At 52.1% G+C, this 21,587-nt stretch overlaps 1 protein-coding gene across 12 annotated transcripts in view; it reads left to right on the plus strand.

The window, feature by feature from the left end:
* The window catches only part of FHAD1 (forkhead associated phosphopeptide binding domain 1), a 90,379-nt gene that overhangs the window by 21,753 nt on the left and 47,039 nt on the right, over window positions 1–21,587 (plus strand). For 11 of the 12 annotated variants that reach the window (XR_011470195.1, XM_070404144.1, XM_070404133.1 and 8 more), the window contains exons 5-11: window positions 2,494–2,603; window positions 5,698–5,934; window positions 10,616–10,739; window positions 12,585–12,715; window positions 15,445–15,534; window positions 16,531–16,635; window positions 21,148–21,255. Coding sequence is in view for 11 of the 12 variants with exons in the window: in XM_070404144.1 (XP_070260245.1) it covers window positions 2,494–2,603; window positions 5,698–5,934; window positions 10,616–10,739; window positions 12,585–12,715; window positions 15,445–15,534; window positions 16,531–16,635; window positions 21,148–21,255 (905 nt within the window). In the remaining variant the exon portion in view is untranslated. The remainder of the gene's footprint in view (window positions 1–2,493; window positions 2,604–5,697; window positions 5,935–10,615; window positions 10,740–12,584; window positions 12,716–15,444; window positions 15,535–16,530; window positions 16,636–21,147; window positions 21,256–21,587) is intronic. The other variant, XM_070404137.1, reaches the window with a different exon arrangement.

Below are 21,587 nucleotides of genomic sequence, written 5' to 3' on the forward strand. Positions count from 1 at the left end.
GTACACTGCACATAGCTGTAGTCTTCCCCCTAAATATTTTAGGATAGATATCATTAATTAGAGTTCAACAGTTTTTGTCTTTTTGATGTAAAATTAACATGCAATGTGTATTAGTTATCAATTGTTGCATTAAAATGCTCTCAAAATGTAGCATCCTAAAGCAAAAAAAAAAAAAAAGTATGACATTGTTTCTTAAGTTCAGCTCGAATACTGTTCCTAGCAATCTGAAGACCCGTGACCCACAGACACACCCTCCATGGACGTAGCGTAACTGCTACGGACACTCCTCTTATTCAAAAAGGAGCAAAACGGGAAATGCATCGGAGCCTCTGGTCCGTAGCAATTCTGAAATCCAGCTGGGAAGGTGTTGGAAGTTTCTTGATTCAGCCCTGGTCCTACTCTTGCCCAGAAATGACTGTCTGTGGCTCTTGGATCTTCACTGTGGTCCACTAGCTCTGCCCATGAAGCCATCCTACCTTCTCCACAAAAGGTCTCACCCGTGTGCTGCTAAGTAGTGTTCTCTGCTTCCTGCCTGTAGAAGCTTAGGGGGGCGTCCGAACGCCTCTTCTTTGTGAGTGAAGAAGGTGGAGGTTCGCCCCGGGGACTGACCTTTCTCTAGCTGTGAGCGTGGGCAGGGGTTTCTCTCTCTCTGTGCCCCATTTTGCGCATCTGTCAGATGGGATTAGTAAGCTCATATTGAGGGCCACAAACTGAGACATGGTCCCCGACCCCATAGTCAGGGAGACTGATATTAGCAGAGGGATCACAGAACGACATTCATAAAGTGACAACTCCAGGCAGGAGAGGTACCGGTGCCCCAAGAGCTCATGACGGAAGGACCTGATTTAATCGGGGGATCAGGACAGCGTCCCAGAGGGAGGGAGACTCACGCTGAGTGCGGATGGGAGAGTGACATTCGCTGAGAACGTAGGGGAGGAACAGGGTGGAAGGGACCCTGAGGGCCATGTTGGGGGGGGGGGGGGCCGGGGTCGTGCAAGGGGATGGTCAGTGTGCCTGAAGGGTGTGCGCCCAGAGGAACATGGCTTGAGACCATGTAAGAATGAGAAGTGATGGCCAGGGCTGGGCAGGGCAGGGACGTGACCCGAGGTCCAGCTGCACCAGAGGGCGCCGGACTTTGGCCGTGTTTGCCAGCACAGGGAAAGCACCTTGGACGTAGCTGAGCAGGGCTCCGCTTGTCTGAGACCTGGGGGGAAGTCATCGGCTCTAAAATGCACAAATAAAAGTGCGGGATCAGAATGAATGCGTGAATGAATGGACATCCACGGGTGTGACGGTGCGCACTTCATTCATGGTTAGTGTCAACACCCATGAATGTTTCATTGCCCTTGAAAAGAATTGGTTCAATTTACCACTTCACAAAAAGACAAGAATGCACCCAGAAATCGTAGTCAGTTGGAAACTTAAAATGCAGTGCTCAGACCCGAGCGAGCTCAAAAGCAGAATTACAGAAAGCCTTTCAAAAGTTTCCACACCAAAAAGTGTACTCAGTGTCCATGTGAATGCACTTCCCCAGCCTGATACGTCTGATAAAGTGGGGCCCCCAAATGAAACTGTGTCAGACCCCCTCGGAGTCATTTCAACAGCCCTTGTCATATTGAGGTAAATAAGAGAAAAAATCAGGAAACCAGACATCTATCAAGTGGGTTCTAGTTAAATATGTTTGGGGACCCTTGTGCAATGAGTGGACTACAATGCTATTGTGAAAAGAAGGCAGTATATCCATAAATACTGACATGGGAAGGTCTTCGTGATATATTGTCAGGTGAAAAAAAAATCTCTGCAATTGAAACACATATTTTTTTATGTTTTTACTTATTGCAATAAAAATAACTAGCATTTAGTGCTCAGTGCTCTCGCTCTGTGGCAGGGACTTTCCTGTAAGGAGCCAGATAGTAAATATTTCAGTCTTTGTTGGCTAGAAGGTCTCCGTTGCTACTACTCAACTCTGCCGTTGTAGCTGGGTTCAGCCACAGACAATTAAAAATGAATGACTGCGGCTGTGTTCCAATAAAACTTTATTTACAAAAACAAGCGGAGGGCCAGATTTGTCCCTAGGTCCGTAGTTTGCCAACCCCCACTCTACATGATTATTTCATGTAATCCTCAGCCCTGTATAACTGAGGCTGTTAGCATCCCTAGATTATGTCTGTGGAAACTAAGGTTTAGAGAGAGTAATGACCCGCCTAAGGTCATCGGCTCTTTTGCGGCGTCGGAAAAAGTCTGGAAAGAGACGCATCCACGTGAATCAGCCGTTAATGCCGGGGAGGAGGAATGAGGCGGCCCTTTCCCTTTCTAACACGTGTCTGATGCTTCCATTGTTTTGCAAGGAACGTACACACCACTCTGTCATTGTTTAATTACATGAGATGCAAATCTCAGCGGGAAATGGATGTGAGGGGTAATCTGAAAACTTCTCTAAGACCTTAGGGAAGCTCACAACCTCCCCTGTGCTCTCTGTTGCCCTTGCGTTAGTGTGGGCCAGCGCCGCGGAGCTGCTGGAGCAATCGGTGGCCGAGGGCGTGCCCGGGGCAGCCCCTCCCGGGGAGTTTTATGTGGACCCGGACCTGGCCCAGCAGGACAAGGTGAGGGGTTAAAGGGGAAGGATGGGCCTGGCAGCAAGCAGGGCCGAGGAGGGACCGCCCCTGCCTCTTGTCCAGAAGCCACCTCTTCCTCCCCCAGGACATTCAGCCATCACTTTGGGAACTGCTCCTTTGATCCCAAGGCACATCACCTACAGCCACAATGTATTGAGCACCTACTGTGCGCTGGGCCGTGTCCTGTGCACTCGACGTGCAATGAGCTTGTACATCTTCACCACCTTCCAAATAGATTCTTTCACCCTCACCTTACAGATGAGGGAACTGACGCTCAGGGAGGTTAAGGAACTTGCCCGAGGTTGCCCAGTGTGAGGGGCAGAGTTGGAATTCAAACCTAGGTCTGGTTAACCTCTAGGCTGTTCCTTCCAACTCTCCCCTACTAACTGTTTGGTCAACCAGGAGGGATGGACGGTGGGGAAAACACATTTCCTGGCAGGAAGAGGTGAGCACTGGGGTCAGAGAGGACTGAGAGCGAAGAGAGAACCAGAGAGGTTTAGAGTGTGGAGCAGGATCCGAGGCCTGAACAGGTGAATTCAAGCTGTTCTGGGGAGGGTCCCGCTGATTTCTCCCCTAGACACGACTGAACGTTACCCTACAAGAGGCAGGTCATAGGGCATCTTGCTTTCTGGAGGCCCAGGGCCTGAGCCAGCAGCCCTCCTCAGAGTCTGGGAGGAGGGGAGCCCCCAGGGTTCTGGTTAGATACTGGAGGTTCTGAGACCAGGCTTTGAGAAATGTGGCCGTAAGGTGAGAAGCCAGGCTCGGGCCCTGTATCCGTTACCTACTGCCGTGTAACAAGCCACACAAAACGTAGTGGCTTAAAACAGTCATTTATTATTTCCCAGAATCTGTGGGTTGCCCCGGAAGGTTCCTCTGCTGCTGTCCCCTGGCCTCACTCGTGTAACCACAGTCAGCCAGTGGCCTCTTAAGAACTTGCATAGAGCCCGGCCAGCGTGGCTCAGTGGTTGAGCGTCAACCTATGAACCAGGAGATCACAGTTTGATTCCCGGTCAGGGCACATGCCTGGGCTTCAGGCTCGATCCCCAGGGCGGGGTGTGCAGGAGGCAGCCAATCAGTGATTCTTATTATTGATGTTTCTATCTCCCTTTCCCTTCCTCTCTGAAATCAATTTAAAAAAAATTTTTTTAAAAAAGAACTTGCATAGAGATGGCCCAACATCACTTCCACCGTATTCAGTTGGTCAAAGCAAGTGGCAGGGCCAGCCTCGGTGGAGAGGGCGGGGAAACAGACTCCACCACTTGAGGGCAGAGCTGCCAAGCATTTGTAGCCATTTTCCAATCCACCCCAGTTGTCAAACCGGAAATACAGCGTAACCACATTGATAGTTTTCTATTTGTGAGTCACCGATGCCCTGACTTGCCAGGACTCCTTCGAGTACGATAACAATGCACAAATTAGCTTACGCCAAACAACAGGAAGCCACTGTCGGCTCCTGCTGTTGGAGGTGTGAAGGCCTGCTGGCTTCAGGCCTGGCGAGATCCAGGGGCTCCAGTGATGTCCTCAGAACAGCCCCACTGGCAGTCTCTCCCGTTTCCCTCAGCGTCTGGCTTTCAGCAGCAGGCTGGCTGCATGTGTGGGAAAAGACAAAGGCAAGCCACCAAGCCTATGCCTTTCAAGTTAGGACCCCAATTGACACGTGAAATCTCTGAGGGAACTGACTGACCAGCCCGAGTCACATGCATGTGGGAAGGCGGGACAGGAAGGAGCAGGGCACGGGATTTCCAGTCTGACCAGGACCCCGTGGAAGGGGGTACTCTCCCTCTAGGAAGGGACGGGGTCCTCCCCAGGAAGGCAGAAACCACAGCTGGGCACCACACCCTGCAGGCTTCTTTGTACTCCAGCGCCCAGCATGGGGCCCGGCACATAGCAGCTGCTCAATTAATGCGTGTTGCACAGATACTGGCTGAGCATGGAGGCTTTGGGAGGCTGCCCAGGGGTACAGGAAGTTGGATGCCGTCCCTTGACATTTTGCCACAAGCATCTTCAGAGACCCCGGGAGAGACCCTTGGCAGCAGCTGGCAGTGCCAGGCAGACTTCCTCATGCCGCTGTCCCTCCCCAGGTCAGGGCAGGGGGAGGTCGTGAGGCTGATCGGACAGCTCCCCAGGCAACTAGCCGGCCTGGAAACTGCCCACTTAGCTCCTTCCAACCGACAGGAAATGGTTGGAAGAGCAGGAATCCCTTCAAGGCGGAAATTCTGTAGCTGCGTTTGAAAACACATCTGGACTTCTTTTTGTTTGTTTGTTTCAGTCTTTCCGACAGTGTAACGATGACTTCTAGTGGCGAGTTTGGGGGATTTTTTTTTTCTTTCGGCGGGACCACAAATTATTTGGCTGCAGGACTCTTTCTCTCCGAGAGGTGGGGGGCGGGCGATTACCTGTGGTTGGAAGTCAGCCCGCGGCTTGCTTTCCAGGCCAGCGTGCGCACGCGCCCACACACAGAAAGCCTGGCTCCTGCCTCATTTACTTTCCAGGTTCGGTTTCCTGGGAGACATTTTTACGTGAACAACCAAGAGAGGCAGGCAGTAGTACCCGCAGAGTGGAAAGAGAAAGGAAACGTTTCAGAATATATTAACTTTTTTGAAGTTAAAAACTAGCCCTCATTATAAGCAGAGCGTGGCCGAATAGAATGCCGTTCCCCTAGTTACCTTTCCCAGGTCCCCAGGGTACTGGGCTGAACATGATGCAATTTAATAAATATGATAATCTCTCTAGCAACCAAAGTTCCCAGCAGGGAGGGTTGTGCTCAGGGTGAACGTCTAACTTTAGGGGAAGGGGAAGTGTTGGTACCTGTGAGGCACAGCGTCCATTTACAGGAGACTAGACACAAGTGGCTCATTTCAGCCAAGCTGGGGCCTCCGTGAGGTTTTCCAAGTGACAGAGCGAGCCTTGCAGGCCTGCCTCCTCCCACCCCCACCCGGACCCCCCTCCCCCCACCCTGCCTGCCCTCGCCTTCCTAAAAGAATTACATCACACGTTTCCTATATCGTTTTTAATGGGCTTAACCTTGCCCCCCAGGCCCACACCCAGTAACCTGCCCATCTGCCCGCCCCCCGCCCCCCAGGATGAAATCATCCTGCTGCTGGGAAGAGAAGTCAACCGTCTCTCGGATTTCGAGCTCGAATCCAAGTACAAAGATGCTGTGATCGCGAACCTGCAGAACGAGCTGGCCAGCCTGAGTCAGACGCTGCTGTCCGAGACCACCTTCCCCAGGGGCCAGCGGGGCGCCTCGCAGAAGTACCCGGGTCTGGACGAGGACATCGCTGCCAAGCAGAGAGAGATCCAGAGCTTGAAAAGCCAGGTAGGACTCTGAGACCGTCCACCGGCGAGGACTGAGTCAGGACGCAGGGTGACAGCTCTCGGGAGAGCCCGAGGAGGACGGCGGGAGCCACCCAGGCAGCCAGGAAAGGGGGGGGGTCAGCGCCGCGTGGTGGGTCAGAGCACAAGTCCCAGGGGTGAGAGGCTTGGCAGGTTTCTAGCCTGGTAAGAACCATACTTACTTTGACTAAGCACCTACTATGTGCAAGAATTGGTGCAAGGCTTTAGTTTGTAACCTCCCAATCCTCCGACACTTTCCATCCTGCAGACAGGAGACCGAGGCAGGCTCAGAGACGCCAGCAACGCGGCATAGCTTGCACAGCAAGGGGGCGAGGGCAGCACGATTTGAACTCTCGGCCGACCCCACGCTCTCATCCCACTTGATATTTCCACCCAACTCTGCTGCTTCAGGGACCACCTCTCCCCACACCTCCCAGCCCCACCCAGCCCCAGAAAGAGCTGTGGGCAGTGAGCTGGACAGGGGAGCACGGAATCCCAGCGTCCCAAACCCTGAGGCCTTTGCCAAAGCCCGAGGGTAGCTGCTGGCTCATTCGTGGGGCATTTCATCAAACAAAAATCCTCCACCCAGCATTTCTGGATGCACCAGTCATGTTCTCTCTTTCCAAACCAGATCCCGTTTGTGTGTTTTTAAGGACTACTGTAAAGTTGGCCATAGATTATGTACATAAATTATATCTCAACAAAGGTGACTGAAGAAAAGAAATTGGCCACTAATGAATGCTGGCCCCAGTGCAGAATGCGGCTTAGAACCTGGGTCAGGTGCGGGGCCCCTGTTCTCTGGCCCCGTCACTGCCTTTCTCTTCCGTAACCAACTTAAGGGGCACAGCCTCAGGCCCAGACGGGGTGCCTAGCAAAGGACATAGGTTGCGTGGTGGACCCAGGAGATTCTCCCAGGAGACTGTGAGCTCCAGGAGGGCAAAGACTAGACCCAGTGACCTTCAGTACTCAGATAGGCCCGTGTCTGTTCATTCATTCATTTGTTCATTCATTCATTCACTCATTCATTCATTCATTCTCTCATTCATTCATTCACTCATTCATTTGTTCATTCATTCATTCATTCACTCAAATATTTGAGGGGCGCCTACCTCGTGCCATGCCCTCTCCCAGGCTCTGGGAATTCAGCAAAGAATAAGGCAGACCTGACCCTTGCCTCCTCCCGACTGCATTCCCGTGAGGGAGACAGAAAGCCAAGGAAACAGACAGGCTCTGACGTCTAAACGAGCAAATGACTCTCTTCAGACCCGTTTTTGAAAAACCAGTGTCAGTAGCTGGTCCTACAGGAGCGGCCTCTGCAAACAGTTGCCTTGACTGCAGCTGGCTCATCGTGAGCATCTTTCTTTTCTGAACCCAATCTGGCCGTTGGATGGAGCAACAGCCCTTCAGTTACTGTCCCATTTCACCGCTTTCCCGAGCAAAAGGGACACGTCTTGTCCAGGTACGTGGACGAGGATGAATGTTCCCCACTCGCCGTTTTTCTCATCGAAATGTACTTGACATCTAATTGTGCAGTTCCCACAAATCTTTGGCTGTCAGCAGGTCGCAGTTAAGTATTGTTTAAGTGGCTAGTGATATCTGGAAAAGGTTTTTAAAAAAAAGAAAAAAAAGAAGAAGAAGATGAAAAAGAAAGAAAGAAATGACCTAGAAATAATCACACTGACTCGTCCTACTGTGGCCTGCCTCCCTCTCCTGATCTTCTCTTACAACCGAAGGAGAACATTTAGAACAAGCCATCTCTGAACAAGAGGCCGCAGCGGGTTTGAACTCAAATCGAGGTTCATTCACCCACTCATATGTTAATTTCTTACACATTCTATTGCCTGCAGGACCTTCGGCCGGAAGTACACGGCCCACGGCCCACGGCAGGTTGGCCTATTGGTCTGATTGTTTTATATTCTCCCTGCCCCCCTGACCCCCCCCCCCCCCCCCTCCAGTATGTGCCAGGATCTGCCCTCAAAGATCTTCGGTCTGCGATGTCACTGAAAGCGCCTGCTCCGTGCTCCTGCAGCCTCTGCCAACCAGCCGCCGGGTTGTTGTCTCAGAGCCCCCCCCCCCCCCCCCCCCCCCCAGCTCCACCTGGTCCTGTTGCCGCTCTCGGGTTGCCTGCTTCATTGCACAGCAGGACAGACGCTCAACTGCCTGGTGCTTTTGCCGGTTACAGACAATACAGACTTTTATTTCGGTCGTGAAAGAAATAAAGGGGTTTGAAGACTGTTTGGAGTTTTCCCACAATCTGAAACCCTGAAGCTCTGATGCTTCGGATGAAATATTTTATCTCTGTCGGAAGCACTGGAGTCTTTGGGGGGAGGGTGTTTTCCCATCCCTTCTGGAAGTTTCTGTTGTGCCTCTGGTATCATGCAAATAAAAGCATTAAGCTGAGTAGAGCTAGGTACTTTTTTAAAATAAATTATTCCAAGTGCCCTGTATGGAAAAGTTGCATGTTTCAGATGCCCCCAGGGAAAAAGTAAATGTTACTGCCCCAAATGTCACAGATGGTGCAGGAAATGGGTCAGAAAATGAAACGAAACCTTGATGGTTCGATTAATTCTATCTGAGAAATAATGACTAGATTTTTCTGAGACCAAAACCAAGAATAAAGGTTGTGAGCGCCATCTGGTGGCAAGGTTCTCACCACATTATGTGAGCTTACCCCACCTCCATTTTTTACGCTATGCCGGACCATTACCAAGGATTCCTGTATTTGCTCTTTTTCTAAAAATATATTTTTATTGATTTCAGAGAGGAAAGGAGAGGGGGAGAGAGAAAAAAACATCAATGATAGAGAATCATTAATCAGCTGCCTCCTGCACACCCCCCACTGGGGATGGAGCCCACAACCTGGGCACAGGAATCGAAGTGTGACCTCCCGGTTCATAGGTCGACGCTCAGCCATTGAGCCACACTGGCCGGGCCCTGTGTTTGCTCTTAACAATAATTGCACTGGTGTTTACATGAGCTTAGACAAGGCTTACAAATGCACATAGACTTGCTACCAACCTGCCTTCCCCTGAGACGGACGAGAGAAGCTGAAGCCAGAACATGCTGTGGGTAGTCAGGTGAGAGGATAGGAACAGCTAACACCCATATGCTGTGTGCCAGGTATGATCCGACCACACACACATATACTAACTTATTAAATCACTAGAGGCCTGGTACACAAAATTTGTGCAGTGGTGGGCGGGGGGGACTGCACCCTCTCCAATCCGGGACCCCTCGGGGGATGTCTGACTGCCAGTTTACAACTGAAGGAGAATATTTTAGAACAAGGCATCTCTGAACAAGAGGCCGCAGTTGGTTTGAACCAGCAGTCAGACATCCCTCTCACGATCCAGGACCGCAGGGTCCTAACTGCTCATGTGCCTGCTGGCCTGATCCTCCTAACTGCTCTCCCCTGCCGACCTGATCGCTCCTAACTGCCTCTGCCTTATCCCCGCCAGCATGGCTTTGTCTGGGAGGATGTCCGGAAGGTCATCTGGGAGATGTCTGGTCTAATTAGCATATTACCCTTTTATTAGTATAGATTCTCACAATACTACCACATTGGGCCTCCCATCACCCCACTTGCAGAATGAAAAAGGAAGCAAAGTTGGGTGTCCTCCCCATGTTCCCACGGCCTGGAAGTAGCGGAGACCGGATTTGAAGGTGGCAGGCTGGCCCGAGGCCACACTAGGCCTCATAACCCCTGGCTTTTCATGTGGGTTCGTAGAGCCGTGGGACAAGGCGGGAAGAACTGGAGCTAAAGCCTAGATGTGAGTCCTAATTCCACCTGTGACCAGCGGTGTGACCCGGCGCCAGCGACCTCGCCTCTCTGAGTCTCAGTATGCCCACTTACAAAATGGGAACTGTAATGAGACCGTCAGCCTTCAGCGATGCTGCGACGAGCTGTCAAGAAGTAGCATCTGTGCCAACCGGCATGGCTCAGGGGTTGAGCATCACCCTATGAACCAGGAGGTCACAGTTCCATTCCTGGGCAGAGCATATGCCCAAGTTGCGGGCTTGATCCCCAGCAGGGGGCGTGAAGGAGGCAGCCGATCGATGGTTCTCTCTCATCATTGATGTTTCTCTCTCTCTCTCCCTCTCCCTTCCTCTCTGAAATCAATAAACATATATTTTAAGAAGAAGGAGGAAGAGGAGGAGGAGGAGAAGAAGAAGGAGGAGGAGGAGGAGGAAGGGAGAAGGAGGAGGAGGAGGAGAAGAAGGAGGAGGAGGAGGAGAAGGAGGAGGAGGACCACCTGAGAACGGGCTCAGGAAGCTCTGGAATGCTCTGTGACCTACACACCCTTGTTGGGACCATTGGAGGGAATTAATTCTATAACCTGCTCCCCTCTCCTGAATTTTCCTCCGCATCCAGTGGTGCGGATGATCTGGAACCAAGGGCTGGTCTACAGATGGCTGTGAGTTCAAAGGCCGTAGGCAGGCACATTGGGGGATCAGCTATCCCGGCGGCAGCCGTGCCCGGGCCCCTGTGTGTGCACAAAGATAAGCTCCGTGTGTTGATTGCACAGGAAACGGTGGCACTGAAGGAACAGGCCTCTCCCGTCCTTTTAACAGTGAAAAGCAGTGGTTTCCCCCACAGCCCAACCCAAGATCAGGTGACCCCTTGACCTGGGCGGCCCCTCTGACTGTCCTGCCTCCGCCCGCAGGTCAGCGCCCTGCAGCAGGGCTACAGCCAGGTGCTGTGCCAGACCCTGTCCGAGAGGAACTTGGAGATCACCTCCCTGAAGAGCGAGGGCGAGAACTTAAGGAGGGACAACGCCATCACGTCAGGTGCGCTCTCCCCCGGCTTGGGCCCCAGGGCTGCCCCCTCCGCTCCCCCCAGGGCCACAGCCGCTGCCCCTTCCTCCGGGGGCGGGCCTTCGGCAGGGGGGTCAGTGGATTCCCCACTGCCCCTAAGGGGTTTTATTGCCATCCAGTTCCTGGGGCGGGGCCTGCTAAATATTTGAGTGAACGTGACCTCTTAGCTGGAAGGTCTGCTGAGCCCTGGGCTCCCCACGAGAACACGGGGCGCCGTGGGGCTGGGGCAGCTCCATAAGCCACCTGGCCCTGGACACAAGCTAGAATGTGAGCCCCGTGGGGCCATTGCTTTAACACGAGGGCTGAGTGAGAATGTTCTTCTAATTGACTGACAGGGGTGGTCCCACCCTAAAGCCCGGGGGTGGAGGAGGGGCAGCCAGTGCCTGGGCCAGGGCACAGGACTCTTAGCCCAGACCCCTTCATTCCTTCAGCATGCTTATTGAGCACCTACTAGGTGCCAGGACCTGTCCCGGGCTGGGGAGAGAGCCCTGGGCAAGCGTCAGGTCTCTGAACCCATGGGGCTCACATCTGAGAGTGGGTGACGGACAAAAATAAGTAAACGTGAATAAACCAGCCCATTTCAGAGAAAACTGGGCAACGTGGTGGCAGAGTGCTTCAGGGGGTGAAGCGGAGGGAGAAGAGCTTCGTGGGTGGGCAGGACAGGTCTCGGAGGAGGTGAAGGAAGAGCAGAGAGCACCGTGCAGAGGCCCCGAGGCTGGGCGAGCGGGCGGGGGTGGGGGGGGGGGCGCGGAAGGCCATGGGGCTGGAGTGGTGGAACCAGGGCCCGTGGGGCTGGGCATGGTCAGGCGGGAGGCAGGCCTAGCTCTCAGGGAGGAGTCTGGGTCTCGTTCTAAGGGCGCTGTGAAGCCATTGGAGTTTTTTAAGCAGAAAATGAGATGCCTAGAGACTGAAAGGATGGTCAGTCACCAGGAAAATGGGAGGGAGAGAAGCAGGCATTGAGTCTGGGGCGGGGCTATTATTCTTTCTTTTAACATTTTTATTGACTTCAGAGAAGAAGGCAAAGGGAGAGAGTTAGGAACATCAGTGATGAGAGAGAATCATTGATGGGTTGCCTCCTGCACACCCCACACTGGGGATCGAACCCACAACCTGGGCCTGTGCCCTGACTAGGAATTGAACCCTGACCTCCTGGTTCATAAGTCGACGCTCAACCACTGAGCCACGCCTTGGGGCTGTTGTTATTCAAGTGCCGTACACAGCATAGGCTGGGCCATGTGTGAATCACCGTCCCTGTGTGAATCTGTGTGCTGGGCCCAGGGCCAGCCTGACCACTGGCTTTTCCTTGGCCTCACTCTTTACACACTCACACCCACGTCCTCTACCCCACGCCACCCTGCCAGGCCTCCGCTTATGCTCCCCTCTAACCTGGAATATCCTAAGACATTTGCTGAGCACCCTGTACAGGCCAGGCACTGCTCCGAGCATCAGAAATATAAAGATGAACTCGCTGAGCCCTTCCCCTCCCCCCAACATCTGCTCATCAGGCCTCATCCACGCTTCAAGCCTCTCTCAGATACCACTTTGTTTGGTCCTCCCAGACCACCAGCATCAGTGACGCCCGAGTCTCGGGCCCCCGCCCAGACCTCTGAATCAGAGGCCCTGCACATCAGCAAGATCCCAGGTGTTCTGTGTGCACATCCAAGACTGAGCTGCAGGGGCTCGGTTATGCCGCAGTAACAAACAGCCCCACCCATTCTCAGTGGTCCACGTTGGCTGATAGCAGAGGTGATGACAGGAATCCTTGTTGCCTCTTTGACCTCAGTGAGTCTTTTGTGGGTTGTTTGCTTTTTTACACAGGGATGGTGTCCTCTTTGCAAAGAGATGTGATAGCCAAGGATGAGGAAGTTCAACAACTGAAGCAGGAGGTGAACCAACTGAAAAGTGAGAACAAAGAAAAGGATCTCCAGCTGGAAGCCATCAGCTCCAGAGTGAGTGTAGCTCTCAGGCCAAGAGGAGGCTGGTCTTCTCGCTCCCCTGGGCTCCCTCTACTCGTCCTGCCGCCTCTGACACCTTGGTGAGATGAGGCCAGTGAGATGAGGGAGGAGGGAGGGTGGCTGTGGTGAGTCACCTGGGAGGACTGGAAGCTGGGGGCCAAGTTCCTCGCAGCTTTTCAAAAAACACATTTGTGTCCCCAGCCCACATAGCTCAGAGGTTGAGCATCGACCTATGAACCAGACAGTCCTGGTTCGATTCCTGGTCAGGGCACGTGCCCGGGTTGCGGGCTCAATCTCCGGGGGGGGGGGGGGGGGGGGGTGCTGACTCTCATCATTGATGTTTCTACCTTTCTCTCCCTCTCCCCGCCTCTCTAAAATCAATAAAAATACATATATATAAGAGTGCATTTTTGTGACTCAGAATAAACGAGGTATTTTCGAATCCAGCATACGTTTTCTAACGCCTATTACAGGTTAGTTTGTTGAATCCCAACAACCAACACGTGGAGTGTCCAACAGCCAGAGACGGCTTTATTGTACTGTGTGCACCCAGGAAATACTACGTAGCTCTTAAGACCAATGATGAAAGCTTTTGTCTATGAACTGGGAGAACAGTAAGCATTTAAGATTTTTAAACGTGAGCGGTATGACTTCGGTGTGAGATATGAATACGCACCTGCCGCTGCGAGGCTTACCATTAAGGCAGAGCAGGCTCTCTCCGAGGGCCAGGGGGGCCGCACGCACGGGCTTCCTCGAGGCCCCGTTGCCACGGTTTCCACAGCCGCCTTCACAGCAGAACGTCTGAGGGTCCGGATGCAGACGTGTGACCCGCACTCCCGCCCTTGGACTTCAGTGTGGGTGAGAACGCCTCTGGGCAGGATGAGCCTGTAGGCACGGTATGAGCTTTGTGGATGTAACTGACTGTTTACTAACTTTGCCTTCAAATCCTCATCCAATAGGGTAAGATTTCACGTTGTTTGTATGACTTGTCTGTTTCGATGAGTCAAGGTAAAACCTTATAGCTTTCATCTCGGCAGGCAACTCTGATTCAAAGCGGCTGCCTGGTGAGCCGGCGATGTCTGCGCGGGTGCCGTCTGCACAGGTGCCGGGAACAGACCGTGAAGTCCCAGACACAAGGCAGACGGGACCTCTGGTGCTTAGCACGAGGCCCAGTTTGGAGCTGGCGAACGGCAGAGCCTGATCAGGCTTTGGGGTCAGACAGGCCAGGGTCCAACCCCAGAGCTTGCTGCTTTTGTAACTTAGCTGGCCTCCATTTCTCCATCTGTGAAATGAGGACAACAAACTCTTTTTCTGAGGATTGGGAGGCTAGTTTTAACTCTGTCCTCTGCCTCTGCCCCCAGTCGGCCGCCCCGCCAAGCTCCTGCCTGTTTCTTCCCAGCACATTGATGTCCTAGGTGCCTGTGATCAGCTTTGTGTCTTGTGTGTGTGTATGTGTGTGTGAGTGTGTGTGTGTGCACACACGCCTGTGTGTGCTGGGGAGGGGTGCGTGTACACTGATGCTAAGTAAGAGAAATATGGAAAAACAGCGCCTGTCAGGCTAGTCTACTTCCTGACCCCCATTTCCCCTTCATCCTTGACCTTGGAATGAGGGCTGCTTCTGCTCCAGCCCGTGCCGGCCACCAGCACGTAGGCTCCTCACCGGGGGGTCGCTCCCATGAACATCGGGGTGCATGTTGTTGTTTAAATTATGTCTGTCATAGTGTTGATTTTAGAAAAATAAGTAGATGGCATCAAAAAGCAAAATTTTATAAAGAAGAAAGGAAATGCTACCCTAAGAAACCAACATTATTATTTAACGTATACTCTTCTAGTGTTGTTTTTATATATCACCTAGAAGTAAATAAATCATGTGTTCATATCTCACAGTGAATTAATACCATGCACATTTAAAAATCTTAAATGCTTACTATTTCCCAACGTTAATAAATAAAAGCTTATATCATTGGTCTGAAAAGCTACAGTAGTATTTTCCTGGGCGTACACAATACAATAAAGCGGTCTCCTGTTGTTGGACACTGGGCGGGAGGGGTTTTGTTTTTTGTTTTTCAATGTTGCTAACAATGCTGAGAAGACGTCCCTGAATCTACAGATTCGCTGATTTCCCTAGTCATTGTCCTCAGGACACGTTGCTAAGGCAGGGACTTCTGGGTCAAAAGGAGGACATGCCTTTCTGCTCTTACCGCCTGTTGCGGAACTGCCCTCCAGAAAGGCTGCTCCCTTTACCCCCTCCCCCTCCCCCGCCTGTCACCGCCCCCCCACCCCCCACCCCCATACACCAGGGCAGTTGTGTCTGTGAGGTGAAGCCTGCAGAAAGCACCGAGAGCCATCCAGGTTCACCACCAAGTTCACTAGTGAGCTCCACCCCGTCCATGTGCTCCTGAAAGCTGTGCTCGGAGGGTCACAGAGGGGAGAATTCCCCTCCCTCCACCCTAAGTGCCCAGGTTCGGCTAAGCCTGGTTTCTCCTGTGGTGCAGCCCGCTGGCTCTTGAAAAAGAACTGAGACACCGTCTTCCTCGGAACGCACGAGCAGGGTGCCCTGGGAGCTACCGCAGGTCCTACGCATCCACGGGACACAAATGGCCTTGCCCTGGGCGTGTGGGGTGTGATGGGATTAGACAGCAGCACAGGCTCTGCGAGGCCCCCGTGGGGACCTGGGACCCCCGGACAACCCCCGTGGCCTGTTGCCCTTCTTTCTCCCACAGTGCTCAGTGCTCAAAGAGGCGTTAGAGAAGGAGGACGCGCAGAAGGAGCACCGGGAGGCCCAAGAGAAAGAGCTGAAACTCAGCAAATCCGTGAGTTGAACTCCCTCACTCCTGGGCGCCCACCGAAAGGCGTTGACCTTCAGGCTTTGGCGAGAGCACAAACTCTGGGGTTTTATGACGGTTCTAGTTAAGGCCCTCTCCTCCCTCTTTGGTTTGCTGCCTGTACGACATGGGTGGGAAGACCCTGGAAAACACACGCTCCCAGCATCCCCTGGGCATTGGCTCCACCCGCCTCACCGGTTTCTCTCAGAGCTGGGCTGGGGTGGGGGTGGGGACAGGGACAGGAGCCGGCCAGGTGGCCACCACATGCTGCCAAAAGTCCCCTGTGGCTCCTGCCCCTGGACCTGTGATCCCCAAACTATGTCCCACCGTCTCACTTTTATCTTAGGGACACTTTTATCACTATCACCAACCAAAGTCCTTCCTGCAGTCACTTTACAAAATTCATAAAAACAAAACAAAAAGGCATCGTGTGCCTCCTCAGAAGGCGACTATTAAAGATGCAGGGAAGGACCACGAAAATGAATGGGAGCCTCTCCCACATCCGCAGGCACAGTTTCAGTTCGGGGGACGCACAGCGCCTCCAACACAAGGGGGGACGCGCCCTTCCCGTGTCGGGAGCGTTCCCGCTCTCTGCCCCAGTGGGAGAAAGAAAACCCGCATCGTTTGGTTCTTCCAAACCGTGGCCACTGTGTCTTCCCAACTGCCCTCCTTCCAGTTGATCGCAAAAATATACCCCAAGAGGAAACATCCTCATGAGTTGATGGATGTCTTGTCCTGTTTCATCCCAGGCTATAAGCTGATTTTCAAACGAAACTAACCATGTTCAATATATCACTTGGAAAAAAGTCTACTTTGCTCTACAGGCGTAGGCTTTCCCCCCAGGGATGGAGCTTAGCTGATCCCCGGTTAGGTTTTCGCCTTAATGAACCGGGTGGAACGAGTTCTGGAGATCCAGCCCTTCCCACCCAGGAGTCGGGCCCAGCGTGCCATCAGGGAAGCTGACTTTTGTTGCAACTCTTCCAGCAAATCCAAAACCTGGAGAGAGAAATGAGGATGCTCAGGGAGGAGCTGAAGAAGAATACTTCTGACCAGAGCATGATCTCTAAGACGCTTCGAGAAAAGAGCAAGGTATGGCCAGGGCAGCCTCGGCCCAGGCACCCCTCGGGGCCAGGCGCTCCACGCGCACCCTCTCCTTGCAGTGACCCTGTGTGGTCTATCCTGGTATTAACCCCACTGTACAGTTGGGGAACCTGAGGCTCACAGGGGCGAAGGAAGTTTTCCGAGTTCACTCAGGTAAAGTAGCTGCGGCAGAACTTGAATCCAGGTCGGTCTGGCTCCAGAGCTCCTGTGTGCAGCCCCTGCCCCAGACTGCCTTCAGGTCTTAACTGTAAAATTATCCAGAATCGGCCCATTAAACCAAGTTTGCCCACGATGTTCAAACTGAAATGCTGTGGCTGATAGTTCTGTGTGCATGTCCCAAGAGTCTTTGAGAGAGCTATGTTGTTGTTGTTTATTTATTTATTTATTTATTTTATTGCTTAAAGTATTACAAAGGGTATTACATATGTCTCCTTTTTCCCCCCGCCCTTGGCAATCCCCTGGCCTCCCCTACCCCCCAATGTCTTATGTCCATTGGTTATGCTTATATGCATGCATATAAGTCCTTCAGTTGATCTCTTACCCACCCCCCACCCTCCCGATTCTGCTCCCCTACCCTCCCCGGCCTTCCCGCTGCAGTTTGGCAATCTGTTTGAGGCAGCTCTGCCTCTGTACCTATTTTTATTCATAAGTTTATAATGGTCTTTATTATCCATGAATGAGTGAGATCATGTGGTATTTTTCCTTCATTGACTGGCTTATTTCACTTAGCATAATGCTCTCCAGTTCCATCCATGCCGTTGCAAATGGTAAGAGTTCCTTCTTTTTTACAGCAGCATAGTATTTCATCGTGTAGATGTACCACAGTTTTCTAATCCATTCATCTACTGATGGGCACTTAGGCTGTTTCCAGATCTTAGCTATGGTGAATTGTGCTGCTATGAACATATGGGTGCACATATCCTTTCTGATTGGTGTTTCTGGTTTCTTGGGATATATTCCTAGAAGGGGGATCACAGGGTCAAATGGGAGTTCCATTTTTAGTTTTTTGAGGAAACTCCATACTGTCTTCCATAGTGGCTGCACCAGTCTGCATTCCCACCAGCAGTGCATGAGTGTTCCTTTTTCTCCACATCCTCTCCAGCACTTGTCGTTTGTTGATTTGTTGATGATAGCCAGTCTGACAGGTGTGAGATGGTACCTCATTGTTTTTTGATTTGCGTCTCTCGGATGATTAGTGACTTTGAGCATGTTTTCATATGTCTCTTGGCTTTCTGAATGTCCTCTTTTGAAAGGTGTCTATTTAGATCCTTTGCCCGAGAGCTATGTTTTTAAAAGTCTCATCATGACCGTGGGTTTGTGGATTTCTTCTCTTAATATTGCTAACTTTTGCTTCATATATTTTGAGGCCGTGTTACCAGGTGCGTGTACATTTAGAATTTTAATACTTCCCGTTGGAAAAGAGAACACCCTTGGATCATCATAGAAACGTCCCTCTTCATGTCTAGTAGTGTTTCTCCCTGAAAGTCTACATCAGTGGTTCTCAACCTTCTGGCCCTTTAAATACAGTTACTCATGTTGTGACCCAACCATAAAATTATTTTCGTTGCTGCTTCATAACTGTAATGTTGCTACTGTTATGAATCGTAATGTAAATATCTGACATGCAGGATGGTCTTAGGCGACCCCTGTGAAAGGGTCTTTTGACCGCCAAAGGGGTCGCGACCCACAGGTTGAGAACCACTGGTCTGCATTGTCACTAATGCAGCTCCATCAGCTACGCGGCCTTTCTGTTGGTTCGGGTTTTCATAGCATAGCTTCTTCATAATTTTTCCGTTCATCTTTATTTTTTAAGTTTTTTCTCTCTCTTCTAAATAGCATGACTTTTTATAAAATCCAGTCCCGGTCTTTGTCTGCTAGCCCACTTATATAAAGTGCAGTTGCCGGTATATTGATTGGGGTTTAACGCTACCCCCCTATTCAGTGCCAGCTGAGCTATATTTCCGTGTTATATTTCCTTTTCTCTCCTTTCTTGGGTTCTTTTGAGTTGATAGTTTTCTGTCATTCCATTTTTGTCCCTGTTTGCTTGGAAATGGTTCGCTCTTTAATGATACTTTTAGAATAGTAAGACAGTAGCATTACCCTGGACTTACCAAAATCCAATATTAATTGAGTTTCTTATTCTTTTAGCGCTCGTCCCAAAGGCTGCACTGTGCATTCTTGATGTAGTGTCAGTTGATGACTATGCCCTTGTCCTTGACAATGCTGGTGGCAGATTCTTTCAGGGGTGTGTGTGTGTGTGTGTGTGTGTGTGTCTGTGTCTGAAAAACGTATGCGTAACCTTCGTTTTTGACAGAGCACTGAATCATACATTGGCAATGATCTTCTTTCAGCACCTTCTAGGTGGCATTAGGTACATCTTTCTAGTGTCTTTTGGTTCCTGGTGTTTCTACTTTGAAGTCTTGGTCAAGCCTAATATCGTACCTTTGCGAAAGGTCTGTTTTCTCTTGGGCTGCTTTTAAGATTCTCTTTTCCCTTGGTGTCCAGCAGTTTGGCGATGCTTTATCTGGGTGTGGGTTTATTTTTTTCGTTTTACCTTGTGTGGTGTTCACAGGGCTTCCTGAGCCTTTGGCTTGGTGTTCTGATTTGTTCTGCGCTGGGGGGTACATATCACAAAGGCAGTGAGGAGCTACCGAAGGCCCTAACACCTTTGTGATCAATAATAACGGTGAAAATGACAGCTATAATTTCTCATGTATTATGCCAAACATTTAATCTCTTTTTTTAAATATTTTTATTGATTTCAGAGAGGGAAGGGAGAGGGAGAGAGAGATAGAAATATCAACGATGAGAGAGAGTCATTGATCGGCTGCCTCCTGCACAGCCCCCACTGGGGATTGAACCCGCAACCTGAGCATGTGCCCTGACTGGGAATCAAACCGTGACCTCCTGGTTCATAAGTCGATGCTCAACCACTGAGCCACGCTGGCTGGGTTCATCTTCTTTCATCCTCACCGCAACTCTATGACCTAGAAATTACCCTCCCCACTTTACGGATGAGGGAGTCAAGGCTGCTAGTCACTAGCACAGTAAGTAGCCCAAAGTCGGTCAGTGGCAAAGCCAAGGTTGGGAGCCAGGTTTGTCTGATACCAATGACAGCGGCACAGCCACCAGCCACGTGTGACTGTTCACATTGAAATTTATCAAAATTAAGGAAAATGTAAAATTCAGTTTCTCAGTCACACCAGCCACATCTCCAGTGCTCTGGCCAGGCATGGCTCGCAGCTGCCGTGTTAGCCAACACAAACACCAGGCCGTCCCATCAGACAGAGCTGCTCTACAGCTCGGTAACTCTCAGGACCATGAAGAGTGTTCTGGAAGGAAATGAAAATAGAGGCGAGGAGGCCGGTTATCACAGGCCAGAGGTTCTCAGCGCCTGGCGGGGCCTTGCACAGGGTGGGAGCAGGGGGAGGAGCGGAGGAGTGGGGGGACGTGAGAGGGACGGGAGCACCGGCTTGGAGAACGGTGGGTGTGAGAGAGGGAGAGGGGCATCGGGAGGTGACCCCAGGCTTGAGGCAGGGGTGGGGCTGTTCATTACGGTGGGGACTCCGGACAAGGGCAGAGTCTGGGGTTGGAGTCCGCTTTGTAGTGGGAGAAGTCTGCTGACATAGAAGTCAGAGCACGTTTAGACCCGGGAGGGCTGTTTGTGGAGGAAACTAGGCCCGGGGACTTGAACGGCTTTTCCAAGTCCACACGGCTGGTGAGGGGCGCTTCCGCTGGACCCCGGGCTCAGACGTGAGCTGTAAAGGGCTCCTCTGGCTCTTTTATTACATCTGCGTGACCCTCCCCCGCCTCAGCTCCCGAATAAACAGCTGTGGAGCCTTTCAGTACAAAACCCTCTCATTTATTTAGCAGAGTTTGCTCATTTCCTGATAGTGCCAGAGCCCTGGGCTCAGCACGTGCTCCCAAAATGTTCATTGTTCCACAATGAATTGAGCAGCTGCAGGGTCCCGTGATGGCCAGCAGAGGGCAGCACCGAGCACTCCCAAGCTCCCCTCCAGTTGAGGGGGAATGAATCTGCTCGCTTCTCTGCTGTAAACACCTTCTCTCAGGGGCTGTGATCCATTGCCAAGCAAGCCTCCCAGCGTGGGTCCCAGAGCCCTCGTAGGAAGTACTGCCCTAGGCTAACCACTGCGAGTCCCCACGATGCCTCTGTGAGGCGGTACTGGTGTCCTCATTCCCATTTGACAGATGAGAACACTGAGTCACAGAGCAGGGAGGTAACTCTCTCAAGGTCCTAGGGCTCGTTAGGGGCTGAGCTGGGATTGGAGTCTGCGGTTAAAAAAAACACAGCGATGAGCCCAGGATGCAGAGCTTGGCCCTTTCCCCCAGGAGCCGGGTGTACCCCGGGGCACGCCCGTGACCCCTGCAGCCGCCCCTCCCCCTCTGGGACTCCCCAGGCCATTAGCCCTCCTAGAGGGATTTCCCAGAGTGCATTATGACCACATCAGCAGCAAGTGCCTGCTTTCATCGCCCTTTCAGGTTGAAGAGAAGCTTCAGGAGGATTCCAGAAGGAAATTGCTTCAGCTCCAAGAAATGGGGAGCAGAGAGAGCCTCATTAAAGTCAATTTGGAAAGGGCAGTAGGTCAGGTAGGCGTGCGAGCTCCAGAGCCCCTCCGTGGCCCCGTTCCCCAGGGGTTGTCCGCGCCCAGTGGCTGGTGGGAAGAGTGAGGAGGAAGACGGCTGTGGTCTGCTTCTCCCAGCGACCTCCTGGGCCGCAGCTTCACGTGGCCCCTGCCTCCCCGTGGATGTCCCCAGGGCCATTCCCTGCTGGGAGCCGCCCACTCCGGGAGTTCGCTGTCCCCCGAGACCCCGGCCACAGCCACCCTTCAGTGCCCGCCCCCGTTAACCAGTGCCCGCTGTTCCCTCTTGGGAAGGGTCTGCGCCTCTTGTCCCCCAACAGTGCTGCTATTGGGGGACTT

Source organism: Myotis yumanensis, unplaced genomic scaffold (genome assembly GCF_028538775.1).
Source record: "Myotis yumanensis isolate MYYU_CA2020_CCGP unplaced genomic scaffold, mMyoYum1.0.hap1 SCAF_2, whole genome shotgun sequence".
NCBI classification, from domain to species: domain Eukaryota; kingdom Metazoa; phylum Chordata; class Mammalia; order Chiroptera; family Vespertilionidae; genus Myotis; species Myotis yumanensis.